This window comes from Theropithecus gelada, chromosome X (genome assembly GCF_003255815.1).
Source record: "Theropithecus gelada isolate Dixy chromosome X, Tgel_1.0, whole genome shotgun sequence".
In the NCBI taxonomy this organism is placed as follows: Eukaryota; Metazoa; Chordata; class Mammalia; order Primates; family Cercopithecidae; genus Theropithecus; species Theropithecus gelada.
This window is the reverse complement of record NC_037689.1, coordinates 140,985,399-141,001,087: the sequence shown is the minus strand read 5'-3', so window position 1 is coordinate 141,001,087 and position 15,689 is coordinate 140,985,399. Positions and strand designations below refer to the sequence as shown.

The following is a 15,689-nucleotide window of genomic DNA, read 5'->3' as shown; positions in this document are numbered from 1 at the left end:
GAAAGCAAAATAAGCAGAAAACATGGAAGTTGTTACTTCTGTTTTATTTTATGAGCGTCCACTTTATCTTTTTAAGTAGAAAAATATTTTATTTTAAAGCATTCATTTTAAAAAGTTGAACATTAATCACAGACAAGTTCTGAGGAATATTGTGAATTGTAATTTATCGATGATCTAGCTGCGGTTGCTTTCAGATTTGTCTCCATATCCATATGAAAAATAACATTTCACAGTTATTGCAGTTAAATATAGCCAAGTCTCAGAACAGTTTCTAAAGTTGAATAAAGATAGGCATTTAAATCATCTGATATTTACTGTCCAAATCTGGCCTTTTCAGTTATCACAGTACTTAGAATTTTCAGGTAAACTTTTTTTGCTCATTCTATTGACTCTTGTTAACATTTATAGTGAAAGACAAACATTTCACCTATCCGGATAAAATATATTCAGCTTCCTGAATTGTTAACATTTAGAATAAAGGCCACCTTGTTTTGATACCCATTACTACTTTCAAATTGCATTATACAATAAAATGCAAATACGAGTTATTAATTAACAGGATCTGTTTTGTCCAAACGTGCAACAGTAGAGGGATTTTTCAACATTCTGCAGCTGTTACCTATGAAGGAAACACCATTCACTTTACTAAAAGGAGCTGCACAAGTACATATGTTGTTACAGACGAAAATTTAGTGTTTCCTTCAGCAATGCTATTTCATAATGGATTTCGCATTGAATATAATAAATGTTACCAATGCTGCCTAATTTCTGTCTCTAGGTTGTTTTTAAAAGAGAGGATGATTCAAGTTTTCAAGGCAATGTGGAGTGAAGGTAGAGAAAGAGTTGTTCATGAAAGACACAATGTTTAGCAAGGTCTTAAAGAAATATGCCCATATATGCATATCTATGTAAATGTTCATTTACATATTGTATGTGCATCTCTGTATACACGTTGTGCCTGGCCAACATTCCTGTGACTATAACCTGAAGGAAGTACCATAAAATGACAAAATAAGAAAAACAATAAAACATACATATGAATGACTACGATAGACGGTATAGAAGGTAGGCCATTATTCACAAATAATGCAATAAATCCTTTGCCCATCAGATGTTTTTACCTAGATTTGGGACCTTTAAAACATCAACCAATTATGGTAAATGTTTAACTGTAGGAGTTCAGGCAGACAGCCAAATTCTGGTTTCAAAGCTGTTGCTAGTTTTAGCTTAAAGATTTTTTTTTTTTCATTTTTAAGCAAGAACATTTCTGGATACCGGTTGTGCTCTATTGTGGCTAGAGCCGCTGGAATTTGAATAAGTGAATTGGGCAGCTCATTGGTCCTGAAGAAATGGGCCTGGCAGTATTACCTGAACGTGGCAAATAGTAGGCTACCAAGAGTCCTAGGGAAATACTTCCCATTTATAACTTAGCTCTACTTACCTAAAGCTAGTTTATTCCCACAGACACGAAGCGTGAGTGGTTTTTCTTAGCCAAGCTCCTACAAAAAACAGCAAGGTTGGGGGATGGGAGCACGTGGAATGTTTATGCCTTTTGTTTAGGAAAGCCAGGTGTCTGAAATACATACGTGATAGCCAACTCCTCTGCTCCCCTCCCCCAGGTTTACTTATTTTCTTAACAGGCTTATTGACGAAATTATCAATCTGCATGTAACTGTTTTGAACATTGGCCCTTCCTTAGAATATCCCTACCCTCTTGTTGAAGCACTAACAAATAGGTAGAGGAAGGGGCCCAGACAATCCACACGTTGGATTTGCAGCCACTAGGATATTTCAGTCAGCTGCTAAAGTCTCTTTGGTATAGACAAGGAGGGGGCGACTGAAGTGACTTTTCTTAGTCCATTTCCTCTCCTTCTCTCCCTCTCCCGAAGGTATTCCTTGGGTCCCTTCCATTTCCCTCTTCACAGTCCCTCCTGAGCGGTCCCAAAGCTTCAAACCTTGTTCTCCAACCCCCTTTCCCTAATGTCTCCCAACTACCATCCCCTTCCCCAATCAAACTCCCCTCCCGGTCACCACCAAAGCCCGGAGAAGTGGAACGCACACAATGCCTCCCTTATAGGGCTTGAGCTGGGAACTGAGCATGCTCAGTAGCCAAAGTAGATTTTTTTTTTTTTTTTTCTTTTGGTCGCAAGTGCGGCATCTCTCTCAGTCCCACGCCTCTCTTTCCTCAACCCCTATCCCCTGTCCCCACCCCCAGCTCCCAAATCATCCGGCTTAACCCGTTCCGCACCAAAGGCCCACGGAGTTCTAAGGTGCGGATAATTAACCCGACTCCTAACCCGGCTAAATAGTCTCACTTTAGGCTAAAGCCTCACACTTTCGCCTTAAAGCCCCCGGCCCCTTACGCGCAGACAGGTAGGGGGAGTGCGAATACTACTGGATCCTAGGAAACTGGTTCCCAAGAAGGCTCCTTCCAGGATCGACCGCTACGGAGAAGTATTCCAGGAGCCCTCTGTTCTGCGGGGTGACAATTAGCCAAAGGTACCGTACCCGTGATACAAAATCCAAGTATGATTGTTGCATTTGAATGTCATTGTTGTTGACTCATTCCTCTCCATCCTGTAATTATTCAATTTCGCGTAGGCTCGACGACCCTATCGATCTCCCTCGGCCCCCCTCCCCCAGGCTCTCCAGTGTTTCTTGGCTTTTCCTGGCTTCTTGGTTGCTCTCTCAAAGGAATGCCCCGTGTGTGTGTGTGTGTGTGTGTGTGTGTGTGTGTGTGCGCGCGCCTTCGTTATTAGGGGACTGGAAGAGAAGAAAAAGGCTCGAGTGTGTGTGTGTATGTGGTGGGGGGATGAAGGCAAGCGCGCCCTTGTTAGAGGACTGGGGTCTCCACGCCTGAGGAAAGGGGTCGCTCCTCCCTAGGGAATGTTTTAGGCAAAAAGAGGGGGCGGATACCGGGAGGAAAGCGCGCTGTCTTTCTGGGTGTGTGGGTAGAAGAGGAATCAAATGGGCATGTCTGGGTGGGGGACGGGGGTAGGAGCTCAGGAATGTGAGGGGGTCGAAGTGGTCGAGTGTTGGGAGGGAGGACTGCTTGTGTGCGGGGTGAGGGGGGAGTGGAGAGCGGGGGCGGGGATTCAGCGCGTGTATGTAAAGGTGCAGCCCGTGTGCTAGGCTCTGGGTGCGCGCGCGGTGTCTGCTCGGGTGCGCGCGCGCGCCGCTGTCCGCCTGCCCGCCTGCTAGGGCTGCTCGGCGGGTTTGACGGGCGAGCGGGCGCGAAGGAGCTCTGTCCGGAATCACATAGAGACCATCGTGGAAACAGCAGCGCAGGTCGCGGCGCCGCGGGCCCTGCACAAGACGCTGGGCTCTAGAGGTGGGTGAATTTCCAGCGGGAGCTGCACAAGCTGCACCGACACGCGCTCTGCCTCTTCCCCGCTCAGCTCAGTAGCGCGTGTGCGTGTGTGTGTGTGTGTGTGTGTGTGTGAGAGAGAGAGAGAGAGAGAGAGAGAGATCGCGCGCGCGCGCACGCGCGCGGAGGGGGCAAGTAGCTTATTATTTTTAGTTTGAGTCCTGTTCGTTTGGGGCCGGTCGAGTGGCCAAAGTGGCCGAGGTGGCTAATCCTGCCCTCCACCTCCCACTTGCCTGCCTACGGCGCGGTCGCATGCCGCTGAGGACCGGAAAGGATCCGGGTGTCCTTGGCATCGCTGCCCCCCCATACCCCGGGCGACCAGGGCGGCGGGGCAAGTGTACTGGTCTCGGGTGGCTCCGGCTGTCGGGCCGCTTGGCTGGGTTGGGCTATATTTTTACGCCCCACTCGCAGCCACTTTCTGCAGACGTGGATCTGAGGCTCGGGGCAGTGGCCCGCGGGCTAGTCGGAGACTGCTAGCACTCGGCAAGACTAGGAATACCAGAGGAAGAGCCGGTGGGTAACTCTAAAAGCTCTGCAAAGCCAGGCGAGCGCTGCTAGCGCGACTTTGCAAGGTGCCTAAATGTTGAGCTGATTTTTGGCATAGTGAGAACAGGATTTATGTAGCTGGCCGGGGAGGGAGCACAGGCAAGGGGGAGCCTGGGCCGCCGCTCGCAGCCACAAAACCACAGGGTCCCTCTGCCCGTGGCAAGCAGGTCAGTAACACCCTATTGCCAACGTCTTCGAGGCGGCCTGATCTGGCCATCTCTTCCTCCTCACCCACCGCACGCCTGGGTCTAGAGAGGTCCACTGAAACTCCAGCAGCTGCCCCTTGTGGGACGGGAGCGCGTGGAGAAATGTGTGAGCAGCGGGACTGAAGGCCCCCGCGACATCCCGCGCGGTACCCCGCCTCCGCTACACGGCCCGCCAGGCTGCTGCTTGGGCCCCTGACGCGGAGGGGGCTGCGCGCCGGCTCCGCCGGCTCCGGGAACAGGGATGCGGCAAACATTGCGGTACGCGCCAGGGGCCCCTCCAGCCTCCTCGCCACCCGCCCGAGGTAGCGCACCGGGGGTGGCAATGGCCGGGTCTCTCCGCGAACCTCTACCACTTCCATCCGAGCCTTAGGCGGGCCAGCGGGGTTTCTTTCCCGAGTGAGCTCTCCGGGAGCCACCTCGGCCCACCGCCCTGCAGCCCATCAGTGGTCTGCCCTCCTCAGGCCGCCTCTCTCCTCCCAGTCGCGGACTGCCAGGCGCTGCACTCTGGTGGATGCAGGATTTGGTTTTGGTAGGGCTAGATTTGTTCAGTCCTGGTGGGTCGTGGGAGCCAAGGGTCTTTCAGGGCACGGAGAGGAAGACGGAGAGACCGAGAGGGAGACGGACAGCTCCCAGCAGCCACAGAGAAGGCTCTTGGTACCCAACTGGTACTTTGTGGGCTTTTTCTTTTCTTTTTTGCGTTTTTCCCTTGATGTTTAAATGTGCATGTTTCGGTGGTACCACGCGAGTGTGAGGCTTTATTTGCATGCATTCAGTGCCCCCTTTACTCTCTTCGTAGCTCCCCTCTCGGAGCTCTTTTTCTTCCTTTCTCCACATTTCCATGGTCTCTTGCCCTTTCAGTACCTCTTTTCCTCTCTCCTTGGTGGACCAACTGGACTCTTTCTCTCTCTTGCCTGCCCCTCCAGCTGCTTGTGGCTTCCTCTGTTTCACAAGAGCTGCATTTGGGAACTTCCTGGCTCGTCCTAGTGACTTTTCCCCCCTTGCTACTTAAAGTAGAAATTGCCAGGAGGAGGAGGGCAGCTTCTTATGCATTTTCAGATTTGTTGAGATTCCTGGTTCTTGTTTTTGTACTGAATTCGGATTATAAGGAATTTTTTTTTTTTTAATTTTCTGCGTTTGGTTTTTAGTTTGGTTGCTTTTGGGTTTCTTTGTTTTGAGGTGGGTGGGGTGGTGCTTTAGTAACAAGAAATGACTCAACTGAACCAAAATAGCTGTCGAAAACCACATTCATAACAAGGCAAAAAATATCAAGTGAAATTTTGATTTTACAATGAAAGTTGCTTTAGGTGATGTCATAGTTAAGAATTATGACTTCTTTTTTGCAATGCCAATCATGCTCTCATGGTGAATAGGGGAAATGCACGTCTATATGGCAGCCAAATAGCATCTCAGCAGTGCTGGCTGTATTCTGAACCAAACTACTTAAAATGCAAATCCTCCTGGGTCATGGCTAATGGATTGTCTACCTTGAGACATGTTCGGTTTTGCCACTAGCTGATTCCTCGTGGGCAAAATAAACAAAGGAGTTTCTGTGTGACACTTCTTTCTTTGCATCATTTCCTTATTGCGTGTCCCTGGGTAGTCTACGTATTTAATTAATATTTGGAGGTAACGATATTGAAATTACACCCAGCTTCCCATTCATGATGGAAAAGACTAACGTTGCTAAAATAGCATCAATAAAATGCACGCTGCTTGTGTCGTTTAATCTTTTCCAGGAAGCATCGTGTATATTTGTATATATATGCAGGATTTAAGGACCCGAACACGATGGGTTATTTTGCTAAGCATTGAACTCTACTAACAAGTGATTCTTTATGTGTTTATAGTCAGGGACATGGGGTGGTAATATTAGGAAGGACGGGTGGGTGTTTGGAAGTGATGATTTTAGGACGAAAAATGTGCTGTACTGAACATATTTGGTGCTGTAGAAAAAGCTACTCAAAGATTGTGATGTGTGAACTCCTCTTCCTCAGCAGTTGCAGTCTGTGGTCAAAGTAAAAGAGATAAGCAGTTAAGCCGACGATCAGTCGGACCTGGGTTCAAAATGGTAAATAAAGGTGTGGGAGAGGGCCAGGGAGGCAAGAGAGCCAGTTCTCAAAGTGGAAAGGCTGCCTGGAGATTAGCTAAGCAATGCAGGAGTAAGCAGGTTACTCTGCTGCTTTCAGAGGCTCAAAGACAAAAGGCCTTTTGCTCCCTCTTTGGGAAATGACTGACAAGAAATTAGAGACTGTTTATTTACCAGAAAATAAAAGTTGGCCATCCCTTACTCAGTTGTTTTTCTAGAACTGCACAGATTCATCTGTGTCTTTGAAGGCAGCAGTGTACAGGAGTAAACTGATTGACAGAAACGAGCTTACCTATGGGGCTATAGCACAAGCAAATCTCTTCCCAGGTCACCGTCCCTTGGTCTTTTAACAGTCCCTGCTACAGCAGCCCAGTCCTCCCATTTCCATCCTCCAGTGAACTCTGGGCTCTAATATGTTTTGTATTCAGCCTCTCTATCTAGCTGAAGCTTAGAGAATAGATATCCACTAATCAAAATGGCTTTGTGGTGCAAACTCGATGGCATACTTGATGGTCTTGGTCATTTGAAGTGCAAATAGGAAGCTTAAGGCCTGTGTTCAAGGGCAGGGTTTGATGGTCCACGTGGAAAAAATGTTTTCAGATTGTAAGATTTCAGCATGATTAATAATATATTTTCCTATTGTTGGTTGTGTGTTCTGCACATGTGAATTTTGTATAAACCACAGGTATGGAAAATAAAATGGATGGCAGTTTTGGTGGTTATTATTGTTTGACTGAGTGAGACTATTTGGAGGTTTGGTTGCCTTAAAAATACAACTCTGGTAATTATAGCCATGTGTTCACTATGGTATGATTTAAATACAAGTAATTTTTCAAGTAATGACCATTGAAAAAATGTTTTCTTTTTATTTTTTAGATTATTTCTCTTTATTCAGAAGCATACAGTTGTTTGCTGATTGCAAGAAGATGTTTCTTTGGCTGTTTCTGATTTTGTCAGCCCTGATTTCTTCGACAAATGCAGATTCTGACATATCGGTGGAAATTTGCAATGTGTGTTCCTGCGTGTCAGTTGAGAATGTGCTCTATGTCAACTGTGAGAAGGTTTCAGTCTACAGACCAAATCAGCTGAAACCACCTTGGTCTAATTTTTATCACCTCAATTTCCAAAATAATTTTTTAAATATTCTGTATCCAAATACATTCTTGAATTTTTCACATGCAGTATCCCTGCATCTGGGAAATAATAAACTGCAGAACATTGAGGGAGGAGCCTTTCTTGGGCTCAGTGCATTAAAGCAGTTGCACTTGAACAACAATGAATTAAAGATTCTCCGAGCTGACACTTTCCTTGGCATAGAGAACTTGGAGTATCTCCAGGCTGACTACAATTTAATCAAGTATATTGAACGAGGAGCCTTCAATAAGCTCCACAAACTGAAAGTTCTCATTCTTAATGACAATCTGATTTCATTCCTTCCTGATAATATTTTCCGATTCGCATCTTTGACCCATCTGGATATACGAGGGAACAGAATCCAGAAGCTCCCTTATATCGGGGTTCTGGAACACATTGGCCGTGTCGTTGAATTGCAGCTGGAAGATAACCCTTGGAACTGTAGCTGTGATTTGTTGCCTCTAAAAGCTTGGCTGGAGAACATGCCATATAACATTTACATAGGAGAAGCTATCTGTGAAACTCCCAGTGACTTATATGGAAGGCTTTTAAAAGAAACCAACAAACAAGAACTATGCCCTATGGGCACCGGCAGTGATTTTGATGTGCGCATCCTGCCTCCATCTCAGCTGGAAAATGGCTACACCACTCCCAATGGTCACACCACCCAAACATCTTTACACAGATTAGTAACTAAACCACCAAAAACAACAAATCCTTCCAAGATCTCTGGAATCGTTGCAGGCAAAGCCCTCTCCAACCGCAATCTCAGTCAGATTGTGTCTTACCAAACAAGGGTGCCTCCTCTAACACCTTGCCCGGCACCTTGCTTCTGCAAAACACACCCTTCAGATTTGGGACTAAGTGTGAACTGCCAAGAGAAAAATATACAGTCTATGTCTGAATTGATACCGAAACCTTTAAATGCGAAGAAGCTGCACGTCAATGGCAATAGCATCAAGGATGTGGACATGTCAGACTTCACTGACTTTGAAGGACTGGATTTGCTTCATTTAGGCAGCAATCAAATTACAGTGATTAAGGGAGACGTATTTCACAATCTCACTAATTTACGTAGGCTATATCTCAATGGCAATCAAATTGAAAGACTCTATCCTGAAATATTTTCAGGTCTTCATAACCTGCAGTATCTGTATTTGGAATACAATTTGATTAAGGAAATCTTAGCAGGCACCTTTGACTCCATGCCAAATTTGCAGTTACTGTACTTAAACAATAATCTCCTAAAGAGCCTGCCTGTTTACATTTTTTCCGGAGCACCCTTAGCTAGACTGAACCTGAGGAACAACAAATTCATGTACCTGCCTGTCAGTGGGGTCCTTGATCAGTTGCAATCTCTTACACAGATTGACTTGGAGGGCAACCCATGGGACTGTACTTGTGACTTGGTGGCATTAAAGCTGTGGGTGGAGAAGTTGAGTGACGGGATTGTTGTGAAAGAACTGAAATGTGAGACGCCTGTTCAGTTTGCCAACATCGAACTGAAGTCCCTCAAAAATGAAATCTTATGTCCCAAACTTTTAAATAAGCCGTCTGCACCATTCACAAGCCCTGCACCTGCCATTACATTCACCACTCCATTGGGTCCCATTCGAAGTCCTCCTGGTGGGCCAGTGCCTCTGTCTATTTTAATCTTAAGTATCTTAGTGGTCCTCATTTTAACTGTGTTTGTTGCTTTTTGCCTTCTTGTTTTTGTCCTGCGACGCAACAAGAAACCCACAGTGAAGCACGAAGGCCTGGGGAATCCTGAGTGTGGTTCCATGCAGCTGCAGCTAAGGAAGCATGACCACAAAACCAATAAAAAAGATGGACTGAGCACAGAAGCTTTCATTCCACAAACTATAGAACAGATGAGCAAGAGCCATACTTGTGGCTTGAAAGAGTCAGAAACTGGGTTCATGTTTTCAGATCCTCCAGGACAGAAAGTTGTTATGAGAAATGTGGCCGACAAGGAGAAAGATTTATTACATGTAGATACCAGGAAGAGACTGAGCACAATTGATGAGCTGGATGAATTATTCCCTAGCAGGGATTCCAATGTGTTTATTCAGAATTTTCTTGAAAGCAAAAAGGAGTATAATAGCATAGGTGTCAGTGGCTTTGAGATCCGCTATCCAGAAAAACAACCAGACAAAAAAAATAAGAAATCACTGATAGGTGGCAACCACAGTAAAATTGTTGTGGAACAAAGGAAGAGTGAGTATTTTGAACTGAAGGCGAAACTGCAGAGTTCCCCTGACTACCTACAGGTCCTTGAGGAGCAAACAGCTTTGAACAAGATCTAGGTCATGTAATCTTACTTCATACAGAGGACATTTATTTAATGATGAAAGTGCCTTTTGTTGACTTCTAACTTCCAAATACTATATTATCAATAGGCATAGAGGCAGGTGTTTCCAAGGGTGTCTCATTAACTGTAGCTGCAAAGATGTGTCAAGTAGAAGAGAATATGTTTAATAGATTTTACTACATAAAACCTATACTGTGGAGTCCTGTGGGGATACTGCAAACTCTGTTGCCAAAGGGATGCTTTATACACGTAATACTGAATTTAACCTTAAGAGGCAAATCTGTTTTGTATCCCAATGCAAAACCTTCGTCTCTTTGTGCTTTGTAAAGCAAACTCAAGAAAACTGGTACAGGTGTTTGTACCTCAGCTGGGTCCTTTATCTTGCACGTAGATTAAGTTGGTGGAACTGGAATAATCCTTTTGATTTGTGGCATTGTAACAACTCCGTGTAAAGATTATCTGAAAAGTAAAAAAACAAAAAAACAAACAAAAAAAAAAGCATGCAAAGAGAGAACATTCGATAGTATTTGTAAATTGGTAACCTTTATGGCCTGCATCTTGAAACTGCTGGATTTATAATGTTAAATTGTGCAAATACTTGTTTAAAATATAACATGCATTACATAACTATAAAATAAATTTGAATACTTTAAGCATTACCTGTCTATACATAAAAATCTAAAAGAAAAAATCAACGTGAGTTAGATAGCATTTGTGATGATCTGAAGAAATATGTGATGTTTATCAGAATTAAACATGGCTCAAATTAAATTAACACTAGAGTTTGTTCTCAGTTAGGTGAAATACCCACAATCCTTAAAGGTTGTCCAAAATAAGCAGAGTGCTTACTGTGTGAGCGCACCCAAAGCTATTTTTGTAACATAATTCATATTTATGAAGTACTTTGTATACTAAATAGAAAAATGTGTAATCCTTAATATGTATTTAATATGCCTGACTTGTTTTCCTGATCACAGTGAATTTACCAGTAAGTATAAATGTAGACAGAAAACAATATACTAAACTGAAACAAGCTGATGTGTACAGAAATATTCTGGACTTTGTGATCAGGTGTAACTTAAAAACAAAAAAAAATTAAAAACAAAAAAAAGAAAAAAATACAAAAGAAAAGTTAACTCTGTGCTATTCTTGTGAATTTAGCATATTATCTTCAGATTTGTTACCAACTGTGCATTTAAAAATAAGTTCCTTAGTTTTCTAGTATTGTGTCTGGGGCAGTTGTTATTTGCCATCAGTTGTCTTGCTTTTCAGGATTCTATGAGCTTAATTCAAATAGTTTTCGCTACAAGTATTTAAAAAATAATGAATAAGGTTAATAGTTATATCTTGTATGCATCAGTATCCTGTTCTTTCATCATTCAGACCACTATCAGATAATCTAGTAGAACTGTAAACATCATGGTAATCTTGGCTATGAAAGCCACACTGTAAAAATGCTTGCATTGGTTTCAGATGAGTTCACAGTCTGCAACTACAAATGATACGCCCCTGTGTTTGCTTTTGCTAAGATCTAAGTCAAAATTTGTTTAAGGAATAAAGTAACTGAGAATGGGTGATTTCGGAACTTTTGTAGGAGCTCCCGATTAACAAAGTGATATTCAGAAACACATTGTCTTCTTGGCCTGCCTGCATATATATATATAGATATATAGATCTATATAGATATACATATATATGTGTGTGTGTATATATATATGCGTGTGTGTATATATGTGTGTGTATATATATACATATATGTGTGTGTGTGTATATATATAGTGTGTGCGTGTGAGAGAGTGTGTGTCCCATCTTTTTTAATTACCTTATAAATCAGTAAGATAACCAAGAAAGTAAACATAGCCATTCCTCATGATTGCAAGTGGCATATTTTTTTGTTGCAGCTTCCAAAATGATATTATGTTTATAGTTGCAGTAGCTGTTCCTTTACTAATCACTAATTTCAGGGCTTTATGTGTTTGTTGCAAGACAAAAAAAAAAAAGAAGCTTGGCTTTCTTGGGTGTGTGTGTATGCGTGTGTGTGAGTGTGTGTATATATATGTGGGTATATATTCATACATATAGATAATTTGGAAATCTTTTTTAAATAGCAAAAACGTCTCCATGTGTATGTGCTGGTGCTCTTAAAACTTTAGTGTGTAATTTTAATTTTTATGATGTCTGTGAAAACTTTATATGAATATAAAATAATTCAAACAAATAATTGCTTTCTGATCTTGAAAGAAAAGACAAGATGTGTGCCCAACAGCTTTTTTCATCCACAGTTTCATAAGGACTTTTGATATGCCATTACCATGCATGCACACATCCAGGATTAAAGGACTCCTAATGTATACTGACAGGATAAAGATACAAAGGCTTCAAAGAAAGTGCTTTAGTTTAGTCTGTCAATAAAGTATGGCTTGAGGGATCTTAAATAGACACTTATAGGAGGAATCAGAAAGTTCCACTCATGATCTGGGGATAATAGGTCATTTGAATGATACCTTTTATTCAGTGTGGTGATGTTTTGAAGATGTTTCAAGGTTTCTGCAGAATTGTCAATGGCAAGAGTACCTGCCACCATCTCAAAAGCTTGCTGTAGCATATTGGCTATCTCATACTCTTCTGCTAAAAGGTATCAATGTTCAACTTTTTTTAAAAAAGTAATTTAACGTACGTGGTTATTTGGAGGTTCAAATTGTAAATGAAAGTAACAAATTCTTGGTTAAGGCTAATATATTTTCCTTAACTGAAGTCATTGTGCCTACATTATATAGTGTATACAATTTTGCACCTGTCTTTCATTAGTTCTAGTTGTACATTTTATGATAATGTAGTTAGGTATCAGTTCTGAGTTGAGTACAAGAACAGTTAAAATACTGTATCTACATTTGGTTGGCTTCAACTATAACCTTGATGTTAGTTTAACCCCTTGAGGTATGATATGTACATCAGTACAACATTTTCAGTGGAACTCGGATGCAAACCTATAAAATCCAAGAAGTGCTCATTTCTAATGTGGTCTGACACATCGTGGGCTTCTTGGCACTATGTTCATGTGTATGGACTATGTTAGAATGATTGCAAACAAATTTAGATCTTATGAAATCAGTGAAGGGGTTGAGATAATATATTGTGTCCATGTAATATAAATCAAGTTTTAAATTATTTTTTTATGAAATCAATAAAGATGATTCAATTCTTTAAAAGTAAGTCTTTGTGTAATTTTATGAGAAAGCAGCTATTAAAGTAGAGTGATTCAAGTCTATAAGGCAATTTATATTCTATATTTAGTTTTTCATTCTGAATAAACTGAAAAAATATATTAATTAGAAATTTATTTAAGACCATCTTCCTTTTGTTGCTTTTTTTAAACACTTACTTTTTTTAAGCCATAAGGATGCATAAATTATACAGGACATGACCTTATGAGTAATATCAACAGGTATTTCAGAAATAACAGAACACGTCTAGAAATGTATGGTGGTAATATTAATCTATAATATTTTTTGCATGATTTGTACATTGACATTGTATGAAATGAGCACAGTGAGGTTTTTTTTGCTGTTATTGTCGCATCCAAAGAGTTGGAGAGAAACTATATTAAGAATGTATTTATAATCACTATTTTAAAATAAAGTAAAAAAAATTGTATTGTTTTTACCCTGATTTGATTATTAGTATTTTAGGTTAATTTGTAAGAGAAAAATCAAGTAATGCTGTAAAAGCTAATGTAAATCACAGAAAAGAACTGTTTTAATGACTTTTGTTTGCCTTTAATAACATCAAGGTATTAGAATTTATTAATTGCCATTTTTATGAAAGTATTAATAAAATTGTTTGCTACAATGATATTTCTGAAGCCACAGTTTCTTAAATATATTTGTCTTTCCATTATTTTTCAGAAAAAATAAAGCAGTAACCAAACTGATCATTTCACCCAGATTTGAGGGTAAGATATAGCTTTAGAATACTGTTTGTATTCAACTTAACTGCTAAATCTCTGTTAAAAAAAAAATGCTTTCTTCAGAAACATATTTTCAATCTGTGTTCCTTCCCACTGGCAGCCCCTTTGGAGAAGAGTCAGACAGTGCCAAGATCAACATGCTTTGATTCTTGCCCATTCTTTTGAATCAGTTGGATTCTGACATAACTTCAGATAAGCAAATCTTAACTATCTCAACAATCTTAACTATCTGCTCAAATACTTTTAGAAAACCTTCAGTACCTCTGTATTCCATTGCCAGTTTGCATGGTTACAGGTTAGTTACCCACTTTATGGAGTGAATTGTGATTTGTATTTGGTTCTTTTAAAGATGACCAAAATTATCAATCCGTCACTTTACCAAAATTATTACTGTTGTGGAAAATGAACTAATTGCATTATGGTTAACTTGAGGGCAGAAAGGAATATAACTGACTATATTGCCCAATACAGTGGGTTTAAGGTTCATATATTTATGGTAAGACAAGTAAAGACAGAAACAGAGAAAGAGAATATAAATTAAGATTGTTGTTGCTTTACACGTATACATAGGTATGCTGAAGGTGTGAACAGTATAGATAGCATATACAAGGACTTTTAGACTAAATGCCTTATGCATCTGAGGAGATACACTGCAGGATTGTGTTATTTTATTTATTTATGAGTACTGAGCACAGAGCTTTGGGTTCCAGCCACTTCTGTTATGTAGACAAGTGGCATCAAATCAAGGTTTGGCATCATTTCTCGTGCTCTATCCAATTAGTCACTGTGGTCAGATGGGCTGAACTAAAATAAAATATCCTGTTTGTGGCTTCACTTACCGAGAATAACTGGTGACATATATCGAGTTCACCTGATAATTGTTAACTCTCAATTTCAGATTTCCTAAGGATCTGTTCTTTATTTAAAAGCAAATGGGAAGTCAAATGAATTTTAATAACTTACTTTGTACAAAACTGCCCTTAATCTAATTTTGAATTTTATTTTGTTTTATTTATTTATTTATTTAATGTATTTTCAGTTTCTACTGGTTGATAGGATTGTGTTTTAAAAGGAGGAAATCAAGGAAGGGAAATTGTGTTGTTTTTCTTATATGAAATGACTTTTTTTAATTTTTAAAAAAATATTTTAACCTGTTGTTCTTATGTCTGCAGGGGGAAAATAAATTAGGGCTCTGAGGCATTTGAATATTTTAGACCAAATAATTGCTATTCAGAATAAAGATTCAAACTTCTCATTAATTCATAATTAACATTTCCACTGACAAGAGGACCCAGAACCAGGAAAGAATTACTCAACCCTCCACTTTAGTTTACTTTTGTAGACACTGCCTAAATAGAAATAGAAATTCTGGTGATTTCAGTAACATCAAAAATGACAAATTACCTGTTTAACTTAAAAAGGTCATGAATGAGGCCTTCAGAGAAATAATGTTAATAATATAATGAATAACCATAGGGCAGTGCCTTTAAATTGGCTATATGAAGGAAATAGTCTTTTTAAGTTCCTGAACAATATATTTCTCTTAGTTGGCACCTCACAAATACTAGGTCATGTCAGATGCTGCTGGTTAATAGCTGAAGGAAGGCATGTTGTGCAGTGGACATTGCTCATAGAAGTGTTTGAAAATCATAGTAAGCTTTGTTCTCCCTGCTAAGACTTGCTATGTATATTTCCATCATTGTTTCATGTAAACTGAACCATTGTGGTAAACTTTTGGAGTTGATATGGAGTAACTTTAATGCTGTTTTCACAAATAAAAGTTTTTTCTTATAGGTCACATTTGTAGCCATTCAGTGTGTTTATTAGTGTGAAATTAGTAAAGCTCAAGTTCAAAAAGAAATGCAAATAATCTGGTTTTTAGCTGATGCAATCATTGTATTAGTTTACATGTCTAGGCCAGGTCTACCTACACACATACATATGGGTACATATAAGAAAGATAGAGGGTAATATGTGCAAATAGTGAATTATGCACAAAGGGAATTGTCTAGTTAATGTAAGCAAAATATTTCTACCTTGACCACCTAGATTTTTCAAATCCAAGTAGATTG

The 15,689-nt window shown here is 40.5% G+C and overlaps 1 protein-coding gene across 3 annotated transcripts; it reads left to right on the top strand.

Moving 5' to 3' along the window:
- The first annotated feature begins 2,128 nt into the window (after nucleotides 1–2,128).
- SLITRK4 (SLIT and NTRK like family member 4) lies at nucleotides 2,129–15,415 on the top strand. 3 transcript variants are annotated; one of them, XM_025372755.1, is made up of 2 exons: nucleotides 2,129–2,499; nucleotides 7,082–15,415. In XM_025372755.1, exon 2 carries the CDS (start codon nucleotides 7,132–7,134, stop codon nucleotides 9,643–9,645), a length of 2,514 nt encoding a protein of 837 aa, XP_025228540.1. In that variant the 5' UTR covers nucleotides 2,129–2,499; nucleotides 7,082–7,131; the 3' UTR covers nucleotides 9,646–15,415. The 3 variants fall into 3 exon arrangements, with proteins under 3 accessions (XP_025228540.1, XP_025228541.1, XP_025228542.1); XM_025372756.1 differs by lacking the exon at nucleotides 2,129–2,499 and adding an exon at nucleotides 3,024–3,331; XM_025372757.1 differs by lacking the exon at nucleotides 2,129–2,499 and adding an exon at nucleotides 3,711–3,880.
- Nucleotides 15,416–15,689: the final 274 nt, after the last annotated feature.